The sequence below is a fragment of the Spodoptera frugiperda genome, chromosome 18, assembly GCF_023101765.2.
Source record: "Spodoptera frugiperda isolate SF20-4 chromosome 18, AGI-APGP_CSIRO_Sfru_2.0, whole genome shotgun sequence".
Classification (NCBI taxonomy): Eukaryota; Metazoa; Arthropoda; class Insecta; order Lepidoptera; family Noctuidae; genus Spodoptera; species Spodoptera frugiperda.
Window position 1 is genome coordinate 1,082,969 of NC_064229.1, and position 21,760 is coordinate 1,104,728.

Consider the following 21,760-nt stretch of genomic DNA (forward strand, 5'->3'; position numbering starts at 1 on the left):
TGTTAATCTATGAAGTATGATAGTATCCGACTGGTCCGCTGATGTCCTGCAGTGGTCGGGGTGTGGTGATGTAGCGCGCACGGCCCGACGTGTGTAGAACCACTGGTGTGATTGGTCCTGATGTTTCGTTCGTTGAGTGTGAAGTCCGCTCCTCCTCGCACGGGGCCAAACAGATGTTGCCTTTCCCAATTGTTGACGACCAGTTTTTACGGTCTATGTCAATGGGTCGGATATTTAGCCCTTAGCACCGCAATTCTTGTGTGCAACGGAATGTCAGCAGTTTTGCAGTAGTCAATTGTTATCGCCTTTGATTAATATGTTGATATATACGAACGTGCTGACGGCGCGTGCCTGAATGAAGGTCACGTTCGTGCGTTTGGTGATGCGGCGATTTGTAATTGTTGATATTGTTACCGAAACATATGGTATTATTTGTTTTGATGTTTGTTTAGGGACAGAGAGTCTCTTTGCCCTTAGTAGTGCCTGCAGGTTGTGATGCGGCTATACCAATGTTCAGTTTCGCCGGAACGAGGTGATTACACTGACCTTTCTGGGTTTTATTGCTGAGTACCAGGAGTCTGGCTCTTTATTCCTGGTCCTGTTGAGTTCCAGATTTGCCCACACGGTCGCTGATGCGTTGAGTATAAAGTAAAACTTAATCAATGTTTATCTTACCTCTGTGTTAATAGTAACCGTATCTGATTTATCATAAATCGGAGCAAGAAAGCTATCCATACGCTCATAAGTGAACTAATTTGGTTTAAAAATGTCAGCTGTTGATAATCCAGATCGCGTCACTAATTTTCTTTCTGCAAAGGCGATATGTGGTCATAATGATTCCCGCTTTTTAAAAAAATCTTCAATTGAGACATTCATTCCCATATTCTGTTGAATGGTGCGCCATGCATCAACTAATATTTTTAATTTTTATGATCCTTTCGAGTTACATCCCATATTATTGGATGTGCTTGATAAAGTTCAATAAATTCTATTACTTTTTCATTACTCCATACCGGTGATGATTTTGCGGATGAGGAAGCCATTCTCGCTCGACGTATGCACTCGCTGCGTGTTGCAATAGAACTGACCATAGAGGAGAATAATATAATGGGAATAGAGAGCCCTTTTCAAGGCAACCCTATTTTAACACGAGCTCTCTCCTCTGTATTTTAGATACCAAACTAATCATATACCTATCTACCTACCTACATTTCTGTCCATTTGTTCCTGGATCCCTTCCGTTTTACTATGGACGATTATACTACAGCGGCTTTTATTATGTAGTGTAGCAAAACCAACCAACACAATTTATTGTAAAATTAAAAAGATTTCATTTTGCCACAACATATGACCGGGAACTACGACGGGACTAGGGAAGGTGTAGTATAAAATAAAAAAGTACTATTTTCACAAATCATCATTTTTTATTTTATAATTTTTGGTATTTTGGTTTCGTCGTCTCCTACATACCTCAATTTTCCGGACCATTTTTTCTTTTTGGGTTCGGTCTATTATATATATATATATATATATATATAATGTTCAATTCCCGAATAAAATATTGTATTGTTCACCAAGGATACAAATAATTATTACATAAAAGTCCAACCCGGTACACCGTTACGCGAAGACTGAATCACAGTTTTATATTTAAGAAAGGCATAGGAACATGATATGACGCCCCACACACACAGCCATGCACAATGTTTACCTAAGTGTGTATGTGAGTGTCCCTACATCATTCCCTCCCTAAATAAAAAAAAATAAATACTTAAACAGAAATTACAAAATTACAAATGCGTAACAAAAGGAGTGAACCGGTACTTAAAACTACACACATTACACTATACACTAAATATACGCCGTGGTGATACCAGCGCTAGGAGGAGCAGCGGCGGCAGCGGCCGGCTAGTTTTGGAGCCTCTAGCAAGGCAAAATTATTGGGAATCAGATACTTTTTTAATAATTCATCCTTGCGCTCCTTTTCCAAGCCACTCGTTAACACATTCTCTACTCTCCTTATTATCTCCGGGTGAATACTTTCACTATAAGATTTGTCAGAGCAGGACGGATTTCCCAGAGCAATCAGCACATCGTCTTGCAGTTGTTGGGTACCTACAAGGTACAACGTAATCATTAGACTAACTTAGTCTGATTACACATGAAATAACTGACTCAGTTATTGTAAAAATTATATTGTATTAAAGAAACAATATTACACGCATAACATAGAACTTCTATTTATGCTTTTTCTCAACTTGAGATTTTGAAATCCAGTCTCGACAAGAATTGACAAGATGGCGGGTAATAAATACTTTTATACCTAAAAGACAAAAGAAACTTGTCGCTTTGGCAATCAAGGCATCCAATAAACTAACACATACCTGTGTCCTCGATTACTTCAGGTCTCTCATTTGAATCAGGATCGTCTACCGACTCCCGCTCCGACGAACTTAAAGATCTAATTCGTCTACGACGACTTTGACTTTTCTTAATTTTTTCTTCCAGTTTCTTCAGCTTCTTCCATAATTTTTCTTCTCTACTCTTAGGCATTTTACTTTAATCAACTTGAACTCACTAAATACAGTAATCACTTAACAGATAATATTTCTACGAAAAATTCCGTGCGAGCACACAACGCGAAAAATAGTGAATGACATTAGATGAATAGTGTTGCCCGTGTATAATTTTTTTTTTTTGCAGGATTCTCTAAATATTCGCGTTCACACAATAGATGATAGTGGGACTACATGGTAAACAAAATAATTATCGAGGACTAAGCACTTCATATAATTAAGACTGCACGTGGATATGCAATAAGTAGGAATCCCACTTCTGATGTAAGGAAAATGAAACCACCTTTACAACTTACTAAATAGTTTTAATATTACCTACTAACACAAATACAATGCTTGATATTACCAATTTCTGGCTACAAAGAATACCAATAAAGAGATACGATTCAAAAGCGATATGATGCACCGGTCGCGGTGCGGTCTCGAGTGGAAGTGGGCGGAAGTGTCGCTTGTCTTGTCCTGTCAATTGAATTTGACAGTTCGACAAACGTCAAACCGTCGACGTTCCACTACATATCTACTAATGTAGGCACACCTTGCTGTCGCTGTCGAACCTACGTATATAAATAATGTATCCCATCCATGGTCCATTAATAAACTCCCCTACCTAATCATCTTCTAATACTTTTAATAGTTCTTCATTTGTCATTGGTGTCAATCTCTTTAATTTTTATCTTATCTTTTTTGGTTTCCTTTGAATCTCTGAAATTTGCAGGTTCATCTAAAATAGGCCCTTTCTTTAATTCTTTTTTGACCTAAGGGTCTAAGGGGAAAGAAGCTTAAAAGAATCGGAACAAGTACCTAAGCTTCTTTCATTTTCAGGTTCAACTGCATCTAAAATTGATCTGCTTTTTATTTCCTTTAGGATAGCAATATTTGCAGGTTTAACTTCGGTCTTAGGTTCTCTATTTTAAATACATATCTCTATTTTTAATTCTCTATCCTCTTTCTTCTTCAATATTACTTGAGATTCAATTTGCAGGTTTAATCAAGACGTTTGAATGGATCACAATTGTTGGTTTGATACTTTCAGAGTTTGGTTTACTTTTCTTAATTTACTTTACTTTATTTTCTAATCTTTCTATTTATTAAAAAAGGTTCGTCAAATACTTATTAATGATTTTGTTCCATGGAACTTAGGTACAAATCATATAACGCGAGCTCAAATTGCTGCAAGAAATCTTATGATACCCAATGAACTGTTTGGCGGAGCAGATAGGAACCCAATTATTATTCTGGATGGCACATATTTATATGTACAGAAAAGTTACAATTATTTATACCAGAAAGATACTTATTCTTTGCACAAGTATAGGAACCTCATAAAACTTTTTATGATGGTATGTTCTGATGGCTATATTATAGATAAAGATGTACTTGTCCGTATCCGGCAACATTATCGGATGCAGATATTATGATTAATGAATTTAATAATGAAAATAATACTTTACGAAGGTACTTTCAACCTGGGGAAGTTTTTTTGTTAATAACAGGTTTTAGAGATTTTGTCCCTTTACTACAACAGTGTAACTATACTGTTCACTTCCCACTATCCCTGCAACAGGGGGAAACACAATTATCAACAGCGGCAGCTAATAAGTCAAGAACGGTGACAATGTGCAGGTGGGTTGTTGAGGCAGTAAATGGGATTTTTAAAATGTCCTATAAAATATTTAGGAGGGATTTTTTCAATACTACATCCACTCATGCTATAACAGACTTTAAAATAGCTGTTGCATTGATAAACAAGTTTCATCAAAGGGTTTCAGATAGACCATATGCAGGACAAATTGTAAACATAGTAAATGAAAAACTGCACACAAACAATATATTAGCTGATTATGTAATTGAAAATAATTTAAATCGAAGACGGACCCAATTCTCTAACTTAAATGCTACTGTTGATAATATTGAATTCCCTAGATTAACATATGATGAACTTGTATTATTAGCACGTGAAACGTATCAGATCAAACAGGCGAAGTCTTATTATGGTGAGCACATAAGAAATGATGGTTCCTACATTATTGAAGTGTGCTTTGATAGAGCCAGTGATCTTTTGCAAGGATTTCCATTGGTTGAGAATTGCACATTAATGCGTGGAAAAATACAAAGTAGACATGTAAGCCGTAAAATATATTTTGTTTATATTTTATATGAAAATCACACTGCAGGTATCCAAGCTATATTAAGCATTACTGCGGCAATTGTATAGTCGGTCGAAGGACAGGTTGCTGCGCTCATATCATGTCTATGATATGGTATTTAAGTTGGGCAAGGCATGAAAAAGTGTTGAAGTTTTTTTATATATTTTGTTTAATTATTAATTTGATACAAAGTTTCTTATCTATATGTTTTCTCTGTACTGTAAGACGGTCAATAAAAAAAAAAATAGTACAGTAGAAGCTCCTTATTCGCGCTTCCTTCATTCGCGTTTTCACTATTCGCGGATTGAAAAATTGCGACCCAATTCCCATATTCGCGGTCAAGATTTCTTTATTCGCGGATCGAATCGAAATATCGGTGCGTGCATGTACCTAAAAAAATACATTCGCTATCCTTTGTCAACGCGTCAGTAGAAGGATAAAAAAATAAAAAAGCCTCATTACAACTACGTCTAGATTGTAACTTCTGCCTAAACCTAATGTGACCTAAACTTGATGACAATATTATGTAATTCATCAATCTGTATGATCAGAAAGTTCAATTAAATATTTTTTTATCTACAATTTGCTTCCTGATTTCGTCATCTAGGAACGTATCCCCTATAACCCCATACAAATTGCCATTCCATATTCACGGTTTCTGTATTCGCGGCATATTTACGGAACGCATACCCCGGGAATAAAGAGCTTCTACTGTACAATATTTTCATGTTCATGTTTGGGCTTGACCAAACGCCATACAAAGTGGTTGATAAGAACTGGCTCCTTTAAATATTGAATTATTGGAAGTTTTTCTAATAGTTTGTACGCTTAGTGTCATATAATTTTTTCGAAATAAATCCAGTTATCTATTGACCAAATTAGTGAAACAAAACAATTTTTTTTTTTTTTTTTTTTTACATTTAATGGGTCGACGTTTGACCGCTATCTCATAGGAAATTACTTGCTATTTTAAAACGAAAGATATTTCTGCCAATATTAGTATTTATAAATGATAACTGATGTATTGGCAACTGATTAAAACTAAAATAACTAAAATCCAACCAGTATTTTTTTATTTATTGATGTTTTTGTAATCAATTCGGGATATTTTTACCAAAACCAAAAATGTTGAATATCTCAGAAACTAGCCACTTTTCGCCCAAGGACCTCAGGGCTATTTTTGTAGGAAATTAGTTGTATTATCACCTCCCGAGAGGAATACGTCGAATTCAAAGTCACCCTGTATATTTCAAGTAATTTTTGTTTTTCAGATTCCGGTAAGTTGTATAACATCGAGTTGGAGATGTCATCTTCTCCCAGGTAGGGATGAGATATACTTGCAAACATTGATACCAGGGCTTGCAAGTACGAGTTTGTACAAATACGAGATGTCGGTCGGAAAAATAAAAGAATTCGACATCAAGTCCGGCACGTGGTCGGTGTATGTGGACCGGCTAGATATGTATTTTAAAGTCAACAAAATCGCGGAGGACCTGAAACTGCCTACCCTAATAGCTGTGATGGGGGATGAAGCCTACGAATTATTATGTAACCCGGCAAGTCCCCACAAGCCATCAGAACTGAAGTATGAAAGAGCAATTGAGTTATTGCATCATCACTTGGAGCCAACGCCGTCGGTACTCGCTGAACGCTATCGCTTCAAACAACGTAGACAGGCGAGTGAGGAAAACGTAGCTGCATACGTAGCCGAGCTCAAAAAACTCGCACGTCATTGGAAATTCAAAGAAGGTTTGTACGAAAATCTGCGGGATCAGTTCGTTTGCGGGCTGCGGAGCGACATAATTAGGCAAAGACTATTCGCGGAAGCCGACACAATATCTTACACGGACGCCGTAAGACTCGCGACTTCGCTGGAAGCGGCGGAACGGGACGCGGCCGCGGTCGAGTCGAACGGGCGAGGCAACGGGGGCGACACAACCGGAGGCGAAGCGGTGCTCGCGCTCGGCAGCCGGGACGGCGCGTTTCAGCGGGCCTCTCGGGGCGCGCGCTTTGTGCGGGGCGCGGCGAGAGCGGCGGTGACTCGGCACAGCTCGGCAAGTAGCGGACAGCCGCAAGCTGGCGGGCGGGGCGGTGCAAACAGTGCCGGCTGGGGGTCGAGCTGCACGGGATGCGGAGCGACGGCGCACTCGTACTCCGAGTGCCGTTTTCGAAATTATGTGTGCAGCAACTGCCGGCAACCGGGACACCTGACCGGGACGCGTGTGCCCGGACAGAGGCGGCGTACTACGGGGAAGCATCGGAGCAACGCCTACCGGAGGAAGAGAGGTCAACAGAAGAGGAGTTTCACCATCTGTGCTTGAACGACTACAGAGCGGTAAAGTTGCCTATGTATATTGATAATGTTACTATCTCAATGGAGATCGATACTGGTACCGCGGTATCGTGTATCAGTGAGACTTATATTTGGTTTGCTTCCGGACTACATTTCTTCTGGTGTCTTGAAGTTCAGTGACTTAATTGGAGATCTATTGATGAGATAAGCAGCAGTGTGTACGGATTCGGCCCAGTATCCTTTAGATAATTTGGCGTTAATTAACAAGCACTTAGCTTTTTCAACCAATGTCCTGTTCATGCGTTCTGCAACTCCATTTTGTTCTGGAGTATATGGAGTGGTGGTTTGATGAACAATTCCGGCAGCTTTTAAGAACTCACAGAAATTTGCATTCCTATATTCAAGACCGTTGTCAGAGCGAAGACACTTTATACTACATTCTAGTAGTTTCTCCACTTGGTTCTTGCTTTCTTTAAATTTTTCAAATGCATCAGATTTCTTGTGTAGAAAATAAACAAAAACTTTCATTGAGTAGTCATCAATTAGGGTCATAAAGTATCTTGCACCACCCAGCGAGCTAGTCTCCATCGGACCGCAGATGTCGGAGTGTACCAACTGAAGTACTTTAGTAGTGCTGGTTTCATTTTGTTTTAGAGGTAAGCGAGTTTGTTTTCCTTGCAGGCAGGTGACACGTGTAATATTGTCTACAATCCTGACACGTCTGTTTCGCCTTTCCTTCGAGACGGGTCAAGTGTCGGTTGCACAGGGGCCGAAACAAGTACTATGGTCGAAAATACTGATATTACTGACCAAAAATTCAAAAATACTGACCATTTCCAAACCGTTTTTCGGGTAAATGGTGTGAAATAAAAAGCTTATTTTCAGTTATTGGCCTCCACCATCCCCATAGCCAACCAGTACTGGGCTCGCTGTCATCGCAGCGGTAAGTCCCCTCTTTGAGGAGTGGCTTGAGAGGCGCCACGGTGTCCTCACCTACCGCCTAACGCAGGTGCTTACCGGACATGGGAGTTTCGGTAGGTTCCTGTTCCTTATTGGGCGGGAGGAAACGCCCGGGTGTCATCACTGTGAGGACCGCCCGGAGGACACAGTAGAACATACGGTGGCGGTGTGCCCTGCGTGGGCTGAGCACCGCCAAGTCCTCAGGGATGTGGTCGGCGACGGCGACCTCTCGCGCCCGGCACTGGTTCAGGCCATGGTGCGGAGCGAGAGGGACTGGGATGCCATCTCCTCCTTCTGCGAAGCAGTCATGCTAGCTAAGGAGGAGGCGGGGCGCGTGAGAGAACAAACCTCCTCACGCCCCAACCGTCGCGAAAGACACTCCGGGCGTAGGGGATCCCGGTTTTTTTAGTCAGTAAGAGTCTGACACTCCCTCTTGCCTCGCCCAAGGCGAGAAAAGTCACTGGATGACTTTCCCCCCTCAAAAAAAAAAAAAGCCAACCAGCACCGCCTTTTTATTGTGTTAAAAAGCTTTTTTTATTGTTAGTAATTGTTATTGTATTACAAGTGAGTCATGCGCATTCGTGCAAAATTATACATATAGTGAACACTAAAATCAAATGACTATGAGAAAGAAAAAAAGTACAGAGAAGTTCCATTAAAATAAACATAACATTTAAAATTAAGTTTTCTTAACCTTTAACTAGTGACGTGTAGCCTCACAGGCGTCGCGCACATTACCAATTCTTAGAATAATGCACTTCCCCCCGCTTGCCGCGACCCCGCGTCTCAGTAGCTTTTGTTTTAGTGCTAAAACGACTGCGCAAGGCGACAGATGTGTTATTGTTTTTAAAACACGTGAGAAATATCAATTGAAAAACCGGGCGTAGCCTGTCAGGCTACATGTCACTAGCTGCCATACAAAATATATTTTTAAATATTTAGTGCAAAATGGCAGAAAATTCGAGGAAACGTAAAGAACAGGCTGCGAGTTCATCAAGAAAACAAATATTACGCGTAAATAGTCCTTCATTTGAAGAGGAATTCAAATCCCTCATGCTAGCATCTGACCAATCTGATAGCGAATGTGATTGTGAAGAATTCTTGATTTCTGAGGGCGAACTTTTGCAGAACCATGATAGTGATCAAGATGATAATCAGGAGAGCAATTCTGTCATTCTCGAAGAATACAACAGTGATGTGGAATACGAGCAAGAAGTTGGAAGCGATGGTTCCGAAAGCGAAGACGATACACCTCTTTCTGAATTACGAAGGTCAAATTTTTATTATGGTAAAAATCGGTACAAATGGTCCAAGATACCTCCTAATACGAGGGTACGTACACCTCAACATAACATAATAACGCGTGCATGTACCTCGAAATTGACAGCCCAAGATAATAAAGATCCTCTTAGCATTTGGTATAAATTATTTGACGAAGAAATGTTACAACAAATTTTGACTTGGACAAATAAGAAAATCTCTAGTTACAGGTTGAAGTTTACCCGACAGAATAAACCAGAACTGAAAGACATAGATTTGATTGAATTAAAGGCTTTTATTGGTCTATTACTATATTCAGCCGTCTTGAAATCTAACCACGAACGTTCTAGTTATTTATTTGCCAGGGATGGTACTGGTTGTGAGATATTCAGATGTTGTATGTCGGAAAATAGATTCGTCATTTTGCTGCTATGTTTGCGATTCGATAACCCAGATGACCGCGACGAAAGGCAAAAAAGTGATAGTTTGGCAGCAATATCACTTATTTTCAACAAGTTTGTCAACAATTCTCAACGACTGTATGAACTGAGCGAATGCGTTACTATAGATGAGATGTTAGTGAAGTTTCGGGGCAGAAGTCATATGATATCATATATGCCTAAGAAACCTGGCAAGTACGGGTTAGTTATACGAGCCTTATGCGATGCAAAAAATTATTATTTTTTTAATGGTTATGTTTATACTGGCAAAGGCTCTGATGGTGAAGGATTGACCACCTACGAAAAAAAACTTCTTGTGCCCAGTCAGTGTGTCCTTAGGTTGACACAGCCAATTGCAGGAAGCAACCGTAATGTGACTGCTGATAATTGGTTCTCTTCGATTGAACTTATTAATGAACTGGCAAAACGAAAGCTAACATATGTGGGTACTATGAAAAAAAATAAACGCGAAATACCCAGTGAATTTCAACCGCAAAAACATCGAAAACCTGAATCTGCTTTATTTGGTTTTACAAAACAAATTACTATGTGTTCATATGTACCCAAGAAGAACAGAGCCGTTATTCTAGTATCTTCGATGCATCACAATAACGATGTTGACGAGGACACTAAAAAGCCTGAAATTATTCTATATTATAATGCAACCAAAGGAGGTGTAGACGAAGCAGATAAAAAATGCTCCAATTATTCAAGCAGCCGCCGAACGAGAAGATGGCCAATGGTGTTGTTCTATCGCATTGTGGATTTGAGTGCTATGAACGCTTACATATTATATAATATGCATCAGCTCAAAAGTGCTGATAGAGGAGATTTTCTAAAATCATTAGCGCGTTCATTAGTGGTACCTCATATGCAACGCCGCGTTGTCTGCAATCAACTGCCACGGGAATTACGGCTTGTTATAAAGCGAGTTCTAGGTGAAGATATGGTCGAAGAAGATGAGCAAGGTCATCACTCTGGTCAAGGCAAACGAAGGGCATGCAAGATTTGTCCATCTAAATTACACAGAATGACAGTGTACACGTGTGTTGGGTGTGACAATCCCGTATGTCTGCAATGTTCTAATCCCCTGTGCAAAAATTGCCAGTAATTTATGCCAAATTGAGTAGTTGTCAGAATTTTTGTATTTTATTTTCAGAAGTTACTTTTTTGTTTTTTTGTTACTTTCAACCTTAGACTTTAAGTTAAAAGTAGTGAGTTTGTTATATTATAGTTTAGGGTATATAAAAATACTAAAATAAAGATCTCATGTCGAAAAAGTCTGAAATGCCCTCACTATTATTTGTTCCTATTTTTTAAATATAAATATATAAATAAAAACGTATAAATTCATTAATATGTCTTTTATTACATACTACTGGTATAATACATATATAGTTTCAAAACATTCCAATTATAGTTTCCGAAAAAATCTACATTAAAAGTTGTAGCCTGTGAGACGACACGTCACCTATAGTGTTATAAATTTTTCACGTCACTAGTTAAAGGTTAAAGAAGTTTGTTATAAGTGCATTTTTCTTCTTATCTACGATTTTTTGTATTTTTTCTTCCTCTTGTATTTGTTGTTCTTCTTCTTTTCTCTCCTTTACTACAGTTTCTAGCAGAGATTTTGCCATATTTACGGAAACCATGTCTTTTTCTTTGATTCCGCCCTTCAACATGGCATTTGCATTTTTAATTAATCTGGAAATAATAATTAATTACATTGCGAAATCGTGCATAGAAATAAACACAAACAAACCAATTAGAAACAATCACAAAGCGTGCTATATCTACCTGTCAATTGTCTCCCTCTTAATTTTTTCTTCTTCTCTTATTTTTTTTAGCGTTGTCTCACCTTCTTCAATAATCGTCTTAGTTTCTTCGTACTTTCTCTTAAGTTCTTTTTTTTCTCTATCAAGTTCCTCATTTCTTTTCTTTTCGAGCTTCTTTATTTCTTCTTTTTGCTTCTGTTCTTCACAATATGTTTTATATCTTATATATGCCGTTCTGGCTAATTTCATCAATTCAGGTGTTAAAGGGACTAAATGAATCTTGTTTTCGTACATGTTTTTTAGTGCCGATTTAACGGTCAAATGCGCATCAAGGGTCCTCTGACACATGTTAGCCCTTTCTGGTATTAAAATTCTACCCGAACATGAAAAGCCCCTTTCCACATCTGCATTGCCATGCGACAGTGCTAATGCGGCCTTTAAAATGTGTTCCAGGTTGGGGAACATTTTTTCTCCGTTATCAAAGGTCCTTTTAAAAATATTGCCCCAGTAAGTTTCAATCCTTTGTTCTTCTTGATTTCCTTTTTGATGTTGCATCAACAAAAGACATTCGTTTGTTAGTGCCGTTTCTTCAAACGCAACCGGCAAAGTGTTTGCAATTTTTAAAAAGTCTTTATGACACGTTTCTGAATTTTGTTTTTTAGGGTTCAATATTGCCAAGTATTTCATTAAAGAATAATCCATTGACGTTTTTGTTAGCAGATGTTTGCAAGCGGCGACGTAATGATTTTTTACTTTGTGTAAAAATGTTACTCTATCACGTTCTTGAGCGGTCTCCAATAATTCTCTGATTGAATCTTCTAGCACAATATCTTAAAGAGGAACGTAATATTTTTCATTTAGACCTTCAACTGACGTAGGCGCGCTTTTTACACAAAACCGATTAAAAATGGTTCTCACGAGTTTCTTTAATTCTTCATGAATCATGTGAACCAATGGCTCTTCACGCTGGAAGAAACCAGTGACTTTCACGAACATCTTTACACTGGACAAACTAACAAAACCCAGGCGTGTCTATTCTCTGCCATAATTTCTCCAGATTTTCAAAATTCAGACGGCCCATGCGTTGATGCCAGAGGTACATGTCTTGTTTGTCAACTTCAGATATGTTCACTTTTCATATCTAGCCTGTACATATTGTTGATTAAGCTTGTCGTTGCAAAAACAACAATGTTTTTATTAAATATTAATGCCATAGTCAGTGACAACGCCGCAAACATACTCAGCGCTGTTCGACTTGGTGGCTGGCGTTCAATTTGTTGCTTTGCGCACACTATTAGTTGTGCAAGCAAGTATTGCCGAAATATCTGATACCGTGATTACGGTTAAGGCTGTGGTAGAATATTTTCACCGAAGTATTCCAGGTTTAAAGAAATTAAAAGATATTCAAGAACAAATGAATATCTCGCCACTAAAACTTAAACAGGACGTCACATCGCGGTGGAATTCCACCTACGATATGCTCATGAGATTTTCAAGAGTAAAAGAAGCAATTATCGCAACGCTTGCAATAATGCGACCCGACCTAAGTTTGCCTCAAGACGATTGGTGTGTGATTGATAAAGCAACAGAGCTTTTAAAAATATTCTACGATGTCACCGTAGAAGTTAGCAGTGAAAATTATGTGTCCGCGTTCAAATACATATTATTTTGTAAAATAATAAACCGTATGCTCAGTAAATATTCTTCCAACAATATTGAGAACATTGAAAAGCTGCATAATGCACTTCAAACGCAAATTCGTGCAACGTTCCGAGAAGTAGAAAAGAATATTCTCCTTTGTGAGGCGACGATATTAGATCCGCGATTTAAAAAAGTGGATTTAATAACGTCGAGAACTTCAACAGAGCTGCATCTGGAATAAAATCAAGAATCGCCACGCAAACAGAGCCAGTTCAAGAATTAACAGTTCAACAGCTACCATCTGCTGCACAGTATGGTGTTGAAATTGCTGCTCTTGTTCCTGAAAATGCGACTGCAGCGGGCATCGTCTAGTTCGACAAATACATGGCAGAACCGCTGATCAAAAGAACGGCTGACCCATTACTCTGGTGGAACGAGCGATAAGCTGTGTATCCGCGCCTATATAATACATGTTCAAACGACTGAACATAACTGCTACGTCCGTGCCATGCGAGCGTGTATTTTCAAAAGCTGGTTTAATATTAAATGAAAGGCGGACTCGTCTAAAAACAAAAAAAAATGTCGCAATTATTGTTTATTAGCTGTGATTAAAAATATAAATTAAAAAACAAAAACAAAAAATATGTAGGATTGTAGAACAGGTAGAGTGTTAAGCATGATTGAGTGTGAGTGAGAGGACATGAGTGTGAAAGAGAGGAAGGATGGAGGGGATTTTGAAAAAAGCAAGATGGCGTAACGTTGCAACCGAGTGCGTGTGATCTGTGTAATCTTATTCAAGAAAATAAAGACTAAAAGCTAAAACTGCATTTTCTTCGCCGCCCGATCCTACAAAATTGGGGGCTCGTCCGGGATATCTACGAAAAGAACGACAACATCCCGGCCCGGCGGGAGAAATACGACGTGTGCAGTCTGCGACCACGTGCACGCGAACGACGGCGGTTTGCTACGGTTACGAAAACGGGAAAGACGATAAGACGGAATGCCTAAGGACGCAAACGAACGCAGGCAGGACGACTATGCCAACTGCTCTGATGGAATCATCCGCTTTCATAGTCAAAAATAAGAAGCCTATAAAATGTTTCAAGTGTGGAAAGAGGGGACATTATCAAAGTGACTGTAAGAGTAATAAAAGTGGCAGTGAAGAAAACTCTATTAATAATAACTGTTTTTATTGTGGAAAGTTCGGACACTTCAAGTGAAGGGTACAGGGGAAAAACATGCTATGTCACATTTTTGTGTTTTTTGAACTGACAATGCCATTGTAAAGTATACATTTGGTAGAACGAAACGCCAAAACACACTTTGCAGTAACATGCATAGTCATGGAGTAATATTCATAGTAAAATATTGATACAGTGCAATAACAAGCAATGTCCAACTCGTACAGGAGAAAAATAAGCATTGTCCATCGTTGTTAGGTTGACGTTTGTTTAATGACATCTTGTTTTTTGAGGTTATTTTGTTCGTTGTGTTGTGTCGCGTGTGTTTAATATTATATATTTATTTAAAATGTCGTCAGAAGAAGAAAACGAGGTTAATATGAAGCAACCTACCAAAAAACGAAAACTTTACGGTCGATTGTCGGATGTTAATAAGAAGATTAGACTTCAAAGTCATGAAACTGGTCCAAATTGTAATTGCAAGAGATGTGTTTTGAAGCTGTGAATGAGGAACAGAGAGCTAGAATTTTGAAGGATTTCAACCTGTTGCCGTCTAGGGATGAACAAAACCTTTATTTAAGTGGTCTAATAAGTGTTTTGGAAATTTAAAGAAGACGCCCTAGAAAAGAAGAACTTGAAGCTAAGTTCCATACAGCAAATTACGCTTACAGAGTGAGAGTTGTAGATGAAACCCAGCAGCTTGATGTGCCAGTGTGTGTCTCAGCATTTATTGCAATACATGGAGTAACAAGACAAAGAATATGTACAATAAAAAAATCGTTACTCACAACAGGTAAAGCCCCAACTGACATGAGAGGAAAACATTGCAACCGTCCTAAAAAACTGGTCCAATGCTTAAATCATGGATCACATAAGGTCATTTCGTGGAAGAAAAAGTCATTACAGCTTACATGACAGCTCAAAAATGTATCTACCAGAGGAGTTGAATGTCAAGAAAATGTATGATATGTTCGAAGACAAAAATCAACTATCCTACGAAACATTGATCTATATTCGTTAATCATTTTAACATAGGATTTGGATATCCAAGAAGTGACACCTGCAGTACTTGTGATGAATTTCTGGCTAAGGCAAAAGCTCTCACAATAAATCTAAAGAATGCTTCCGAGCTCGAAAAAGGTGACATTGAAAAAGAAATAAAAAAGTTAGAAATTGAGAATAAGTTACATAAATTGAAGGCTAATGTTTTTTATAAACGAAAAAGAGAAACTAGAATTCAATGTCAGTCATCTTCTCGAAAGGAAGCTATTGCAATGGACTTTCAAAAAAATTTAAGTATGCCGAACATTACCACAAATGACGTTTATAATAAAAGACAACTAACCACCCTTTCCCTCCTAACGGTACTTAGAAGTACCACTACATTTTTCGTCTAATAACTTACGTACGTAAACAATTTATGTTAACTACAACTGACGATCCTTTAAAGTACTGTTTCCGTAAGCCAATCACAGCGCGTTATTTGAATTACCGTGTCTCATTGGCGAATAATTTGAAGAGCGAGTTACAACCTGTCGAAAAAATTTTCACTTCGCTGTGCAGTGCAATTGGAAATGTTTTATAAATAGAATATAATAGGTAAGTACTATTTTTTTTACAAAATTACGATGTTTATACCTTTAACTACATTTCTAATTGCTCATATAACTTATCATCACTTTATTTTATATGAATATTTGATAAAAACTGACGCGGACTTAAAAGTACCGTCAGGTGATCGTGGTCTCAAAAATTATGTATTTTTATAATAAGCATACTCGATGAAGTAGGTATTTTGTCTTATCATAAAGGTATGTTTTTTATTTTTTATTATTGTTCTGACCTATTTTCTTATTGTTTTAGCCATTGAGATGGACATTACAAACAATACTGCTCTGATTGAAGCCTTGTTACTAGCTTCCTACAGAGCTTCCGGACTGCGACGAAGATTCTGATGCAGGTGTATCCGAAGATGAAGTGGCAGATCTTCAACTACCCTCACCAAGAGGCTTCTACTTGAGGGTATGAATTTTTTTATGGGTTACAACACTCGTCCGGCATGGAGAGACCATTACTCTTCGGCACCTGATCTCAACAATGCACTTATTTGCAACACAATGCCAAGAGACAGATTTGCTTTTATTTTATCTCATCTGCATTGCAATGATAACTCTCAAATGCCAAGAGACTGCAAAGATAAGTTATATAAAATCAGACCGATGGTTGATGCACTCAATAAAACATTTCAAGAGGTGTATCATGGTACTCGCGAGCTGAGTGTAGATGAGTCAATGGTTAAATTTAAAGGTAGGTCTGTTTTGAAACAATACCTACCTATGAAGCCCATAAAAAGGGGGTACAAGTTATGGTGTCTTGCTGACCAGAGGGGCTATATAAAGAAGTTTCAAATTTATCAAGGAAAAGACGAAGAAATGAACTCAAAATTTATCGGCTATGGCTTGGGAGAGAAAGTAGTTTTAGAATTGACGGAACAAAATTGGGGTGAAGGGAAGGTAGTTTACTTTGATAATTTTTTCTCGTCTGTTGCTTTGCTTGAGAAATTGAAAACAGAAAACACCTACGCATGTGGAACTATCCGAAGTAATAGAAAAGGGCTGCCCGGAAATATGCTCGCTGATTCTCAAATGAAAAGGGGCGACAGTGATCATCGATTTTCAAATTTGGACATTGGATATTGGAAATGGAAGGATAACAAAGTGGTTCATTTAGTATCTAACTTTCACGGGAACAATGAGGCAACAGTGTCACGTAAAGAAAAAAAAGGATCGAGGTCTACCATTACATGCCCGGTAGCTGTCAAAGATTACAATACTTATATGGGCGGCGTAGATACAGCTGATCGTTTGAGAGCTCTTTACTGTATAGATCGCAAATCTCCAAAATGGTGGCACAGATTGTTTTGGGGTCTTCTAGACATCGCATTTGTCAATTCGTATGTTATCCATGGACTTATAATGGAACAAATTCCCGTAAAAGAGTTTCGACGTTCTGTTACTCAAGGTCTGATGACAATGAAAGATACTAATCAGAAAAGAAAGACTTCTACTGATAGTATAACGAAAGGCGGCTCTTCCAAAAGGCGCAAGTCTGACTATTCCACTATAAAAGATGTACGCTTGGGTAACAAAGGTATCCACTGGCCTAAGTTTGTAGAAAACAGGGGAAGGTGCGAGGTTTGTAGTATGAAGAAGATTCAATCGAAACCTCATAGCAAATGTTCACATTGTAACGTGTTTTTGTGTGTAAATGAAAAGAAAAATTGTTTTGTTGAATATCACGAGGTTAATATGTAGTTAAAAGTCTATTAATTTAATTATTTACTAAGTAAACATTGGATCTCATTACTGTTATTGTTTCTATCAAAGTTCCTAACATTGTGATAACACGAAGTTCCTGACGGTACTTTAAAGTCCAGGTCATGGAAATAGTACTTCTAGGTATAATAAAAATCTAAAAAAAAACTGCGTTTCCTTTTATCTACCTTATTATAATAATAAAGTTCAAAAGCAGAAATTCTTTAAAAACCGTTACCCCGGCAGGAAAGGGTTAAATATTTTTAACATCCATGAACTATCTACATCCAAATCATATTTCTTCTGATACCCAGAAACTATAGCAAAAAAAGGATCTGACGAAGTGTGTTCATTTCTCCATCACTATATATTTAACATGCTTGATAAAAATACTCGAGAACTAGTGATATTTTGTGATTCCTGCGGTGGGTAAAAGTGATTCGTGAAGCTAGACAGAAGCTATGCCCCTTTAATGTGATTGAAGTTGATCAACCGCTTGTCAGAAAATGGACAACCTTTCTATCCCCAATGTATAAGAAGACATGTCCTTTTTTATCTCGACCCATAAGAGAAATCAGAGTTGAAAAGGATCATCCAAGATTGATTTTTCACAGAGAACATTACAATTCCTCTTGGACGTCATCTATTCTCATGGCACCTAAAAAAAAGTTGAAATCCCATAATGACTCACATAGTGCTGGTGAGTTTGTACTGCCAGATCAATCCTATGAAGACAGCCTTCCAGTTTCAAAGGCAAAATTTATGGACATCCAGGCCCTGTCAAAGTTTTGTGGACCAAAAGCTAAGCAATACTTCTCACAGATAAAATAATTATATTGATAATTAAACAATAAATAATAATATTTCATGGACATTGCATATTATTTGCCTGTATTTTCTGACTTTGAAACTGAAAAGAAAGAACTTGTTCAAAAACGTTTCAGGGAGGAGTTGGGATTAATCGTCGACAAACCTCGGCAAGTTAGTGGGAATACGAACGATGGCAATACCGCACGAAAATTCTTCTATAATAGCACTTGCTTATCGGAAATAACAGGTGTGGATGTGGCATTGATTAAACGCCTATACATTATCTTGCAAGTTCTTTCTTCTGGAATGATGATCGACCCTGAAAAATTTGGGGAATATGCAATAGAAACTACAAGAATCTATGTAAGTAACGATTGGTATTATATGCCATCCTCCGTTCATAAAATACTCATACACGGGGAAAACGTTATCAAACATTTTGCGGTGCTTCCTGTTGGACAGCTATCGGAAGACGCACTAGAGTCTCGCAACAAAGACTACAGAAACATACGACTTCATCATGCCAGAAAATGTTCCCGATCTGCTACAAATGAAGTTGTCTTTAAAACGCTTTTATACACGTCAGATCCATATATAACAAGTTTGAGGAAACCGTACGTAAGAAATGTAAAAGAACTTGAAGAACAGGCACTAAGGCTTCATACGCACTATGCGGTTACTCGCAATGCGGCTAGCCGTCCGGCTGACCGCAAGTACAATTATGTACGTAATATTCATTTCTATGCGCACTGCGATGCGGCTGCCCGCAGACCGCTCCGGTCGCTCGGAGTGCTGCGGCCCGAGTGACGGCCACCCGCACGGTTGCTATACGCACTGTGCGGGTCAGTTTGCGGCTGCCCGCCTTTGAGTGTGCACGTGGTACGTCTGCTAAAATGGAATTCGATACCGAAAAATTTATCATCGAAATCCAGAGTCGGCCAGCAATTTGGAACACCAAATTACCAGAGTATTCTGATAGAATATTAAAACAAAGAGCATGGGAAAAGTTAGTGCATATTTATCACGGTACGGAATTGACAAAGGAGGAAAAACAAAAACTAGGTAATTATCAAAATCATTTTATTTAAATGTAATTATCCTGCCATTCTACCCTCCCTTCATGCATAAAATATTCTGCAAATAATTCTCGATATCCGAAAGCAGTTCTATTGTTTCTTCGCACGTTATCTCGAGTAATAGTTTCAGTTAGTGGATTACTTAATGAGTCTCTAAAAGAATATCAGTCTCTGTCTCTTACAAAGTTGTGTAAAATGCAAGCAGACTTAATAATATCACTAACTAAATCGATGTGAACATTAATTGGTCTGTGAAAAATGCGCCACTTATTCGCAAGTATGCCAAAAGTACATTCAATGTAACGTATAGCCACACAAAGTCTATAATTGAATATTCTTTTTGTAATATTTAAATTATTTCTCGGATAAGGGCGCATCATACTCGTACTTAAAGCAAATGCCTCGTCTCCTACAAAAACGAAGGGAAAACAAGTTGCATTGTTTCCTGAAATAGGTGCTGGTTCAGGAATGTTCAAGCGGTTCTCTTGAATTTTTTTATAAAAGTTTGAGTTTTGAAAAATTGCTGAGTCACCGAATCTTCCATATGCTTCAACATCAATCATCACAAATTTGTAGCTGCTGTTATAATTGAAGCACATTGATCCACTATTGTTAGGTGCTATAATTCTAATATGTTTTCCGTCACAAGCACCTATACAGTTTGGAAAATGTGCTCTAGTAGAGAAACCATTTGCAATTTGAAGCCACATATCTTTGGTTGGTTGTGGTAGGCATATATTTTTTAAGCAAAACCATATAGCTGCACATACTTCTCGAACTATTTCGGCGATAGTACTAATTCCAATCTTAAACATATAATGCAATTCTGCGAATGAACAGCCTGACGCTAAATATCTGAAACAATTGATTATCCAAGGCCTAATTCTTACCGGGGATATCAAACGTCACATTATTCTGGTAATAGTCCCTATTCTCACCGTACAAACTTCTCGGAGGTTGGACGAGGGAATACCCATCATGGATATCAAACGGCACAATATTCAGGAAGTAATGTCTACATGCAGCCTGTGCAGTCTGCGGAGTTTAGACGAGACACATCTCAAGAAATTGTGAGGAATCCGACGAATGCACAATCGCCAATTTCAACTGTCGAAAGCGAAAAATCTCGGAATAGTGATTATCTGGAACTTTTTAATTCCATCACTGACGATGATGCTTGAAATGTGTACCTACATTATTTTAATAAAAAATTAATTATAAATATTTATTTTATTTACCGTAGCACTAATATTAACTTTGCTTCCGGTTTAATACTATTGCGAAATTGTGTGTCTTGCTTCGTTATAAATGTTTTTAAAATGTTCAATAATTCTTCAAACGTTTTTATGCTCATTCTAGTAAATCCGAAAAACTTATCTTCATATTTTTTTAGTTCTTCGAAAAATATTTCAAAGTGCTTGCTCTCATCTCGTGTTTGCAAATAAGGATGCACCCAGTACTTCTTTCTTTGTTTTTTCTTCTTTACGTAACTCCAGGTCTACGAGGAATCAGAGCAACGTCAAGTACAGAGGCTGCTATCGGAGATGGAATTAGGCGACTTAAAACCTTCACAGTTACTTCGCCGCATGAAGAATCTCGCCGCCGAGAATATATCCGACGCTGCGCTTCGCATCATGTGGACTAACCACCTCCTCCAGTCCGTGCGCGCAGTCCTCGCTGTCGCGACAACATCGCAAAACACTCCGATATCCATGAACTAGCGATGATGGCGGACAAAATTTTAGAACAGACGCAACCTCATGGCACGGTCGCTGCAGTCACCGAGAACCCCACATTCCCCCGCATACCTGCATGTCTCGAAGACAAGATCGACATACTAACGAGGGAAATCGCAGAACTCAAGGCAGCCCAATCAAACCATCGCTGCAACCAGAGATCGTCGAGACGGTCTCAGAATAGATCGTGATCGTCAAGCCGACATTGTCCACACCCCCGACAGCGTAGTAACACTCCACGCCGCACGGAACAATCACATGGAGTTTGCTACTACCATCACAGGTTCGGGAAAGAGGCGCCGCGATGCACGCGCCTATGTAACTTCGAAGACAACAACGCCCGTCCGGAAAACTAAAAGCTGCGTTGAATGAGGCGGGAACCGGCGCAACTACTACGTCATGCCGCCTATTTATAACAGACAAAAACTCACGTCTGTCATTTTTAATTGATACCGGCGCTAACGTTTCTGTCATCTCCAAGAGAAAAGGCGTGAAGATTTCTCCAACTGACTTTTGTTTATACGCCGCAAACAACACAATCATCCCCACCT

The 21,760-nt window shown here is 38.6% G+C and overlaps 3 protein-coding genes and 1 pseudogene across 3 annotated transcripts; 3 read left to right on the plus strand and 1 right to left on the minus strand.

The window, feature by feature from the left end:
- Nucleotides 1-11,025: 11,025 nt before the first annotated feature.
- LOC126911678 (golgin subfamily A member 6B-like) lies at nt 11,026-12,153 on the minus strand. Its single transcript, XM_050700159.1, has 2 exons — nt 11,474-12,153; nt 11,026-11,380 (listed from the first exon to the last, which is right to left on the minus strand). Exons 1-2 carry the CDS (start codon nt 12,151-12,153, stop codon nt 11,179-11,181), a joined length of 882 nt encoding a protein of 293 aa, XP_050556116.1. The 3' UTR covers nt 11,026-11,178.
- A 4,039-nt stretch (nt 12,154-16,192) lies between these two features.
- On the plus strand, nt 16,193-17,841 carry LOC126911677 (piggyBac transposable element-derived protein 3-like). The gene has a single exon (XM_050700157.1). It carries the CDS (start codon nt 16,298-16,300, stop codon nt 17,585-17,587), a length of 1,290 nt encoding a protein of 429 aa, XP_050556114.1. The 5' UTR covers nt 16,193-16,297; the 3' UTR covers nt 17,588-17,841.
- A 5-nt stretch (nt 17,842-17,846) lies between these two features.
- Nucleotides 17,847-20,654, plus strand: LOC126911662 (uncharacterized). Its single transcript, XM_050700051.1, has 2 exons — nt 17,847-19,479; nt 20,337-20,654. Exons 1-2 carry the CDS (start codon nt 19,291-19,293, stop codon nt 20,652-20,654), a joined length of 507 nt encoding a protein of 168 aa, XP_050556008.1. The 5' UTR covers nt 17,847-19,290.
- A 312-nt stretch (nt 20,655-20,966) lies between these two features.
- On the plus strand, nt 20,967-21,565 carry LOC126911663 (uncharacterized; annotated as a pseudogene).
- The last annotated feature ends 195 nt before the right edge of the window (nt 21,566-21,760 follow it).

What these genes read in the sequence shown, in the direction of transcription:
- LOC126911678 (XM_050700159.1), bottom strand. Translation starts at nt 12,153, where the DNA reads ATGGATTATTCTTTAATGAAATACTTGGCAATATTGAACCCTAAAAAA. An exon ending in AAGAGGGAGACAATTGACAG is followed by an intron (nt 11,381 to 11,473) that starts GTAGATATAGCA and finishes TATTATTTCCAG; the next exon opens with ATTAATTAAAAATGCAAATG.
- LOC126911677 (XM_050700157.1), top strand. Translation starts at nt 16,298, where the DNA reads ATGAATTTTTTTATGGGTTACAACACTCGTCCGGCATGGAGAGACCAT.
- LOC126911662 (XM_050700051.1), top strand. Translation starts at nt 19,291, where the DNA reads ATGGAATTCGATACCGAAAAATTTATCATCGAAATCCAGAGTCGGCCA. An exon ending in GTAATTATCAAAATCATTTT is followed by an intron (nt 19,480 to 20,336) that starts ATTTAAATGTAA and finishes ATATCTGAAACA; the next exon opens with ATTGATTATCCAAGGCCTAA.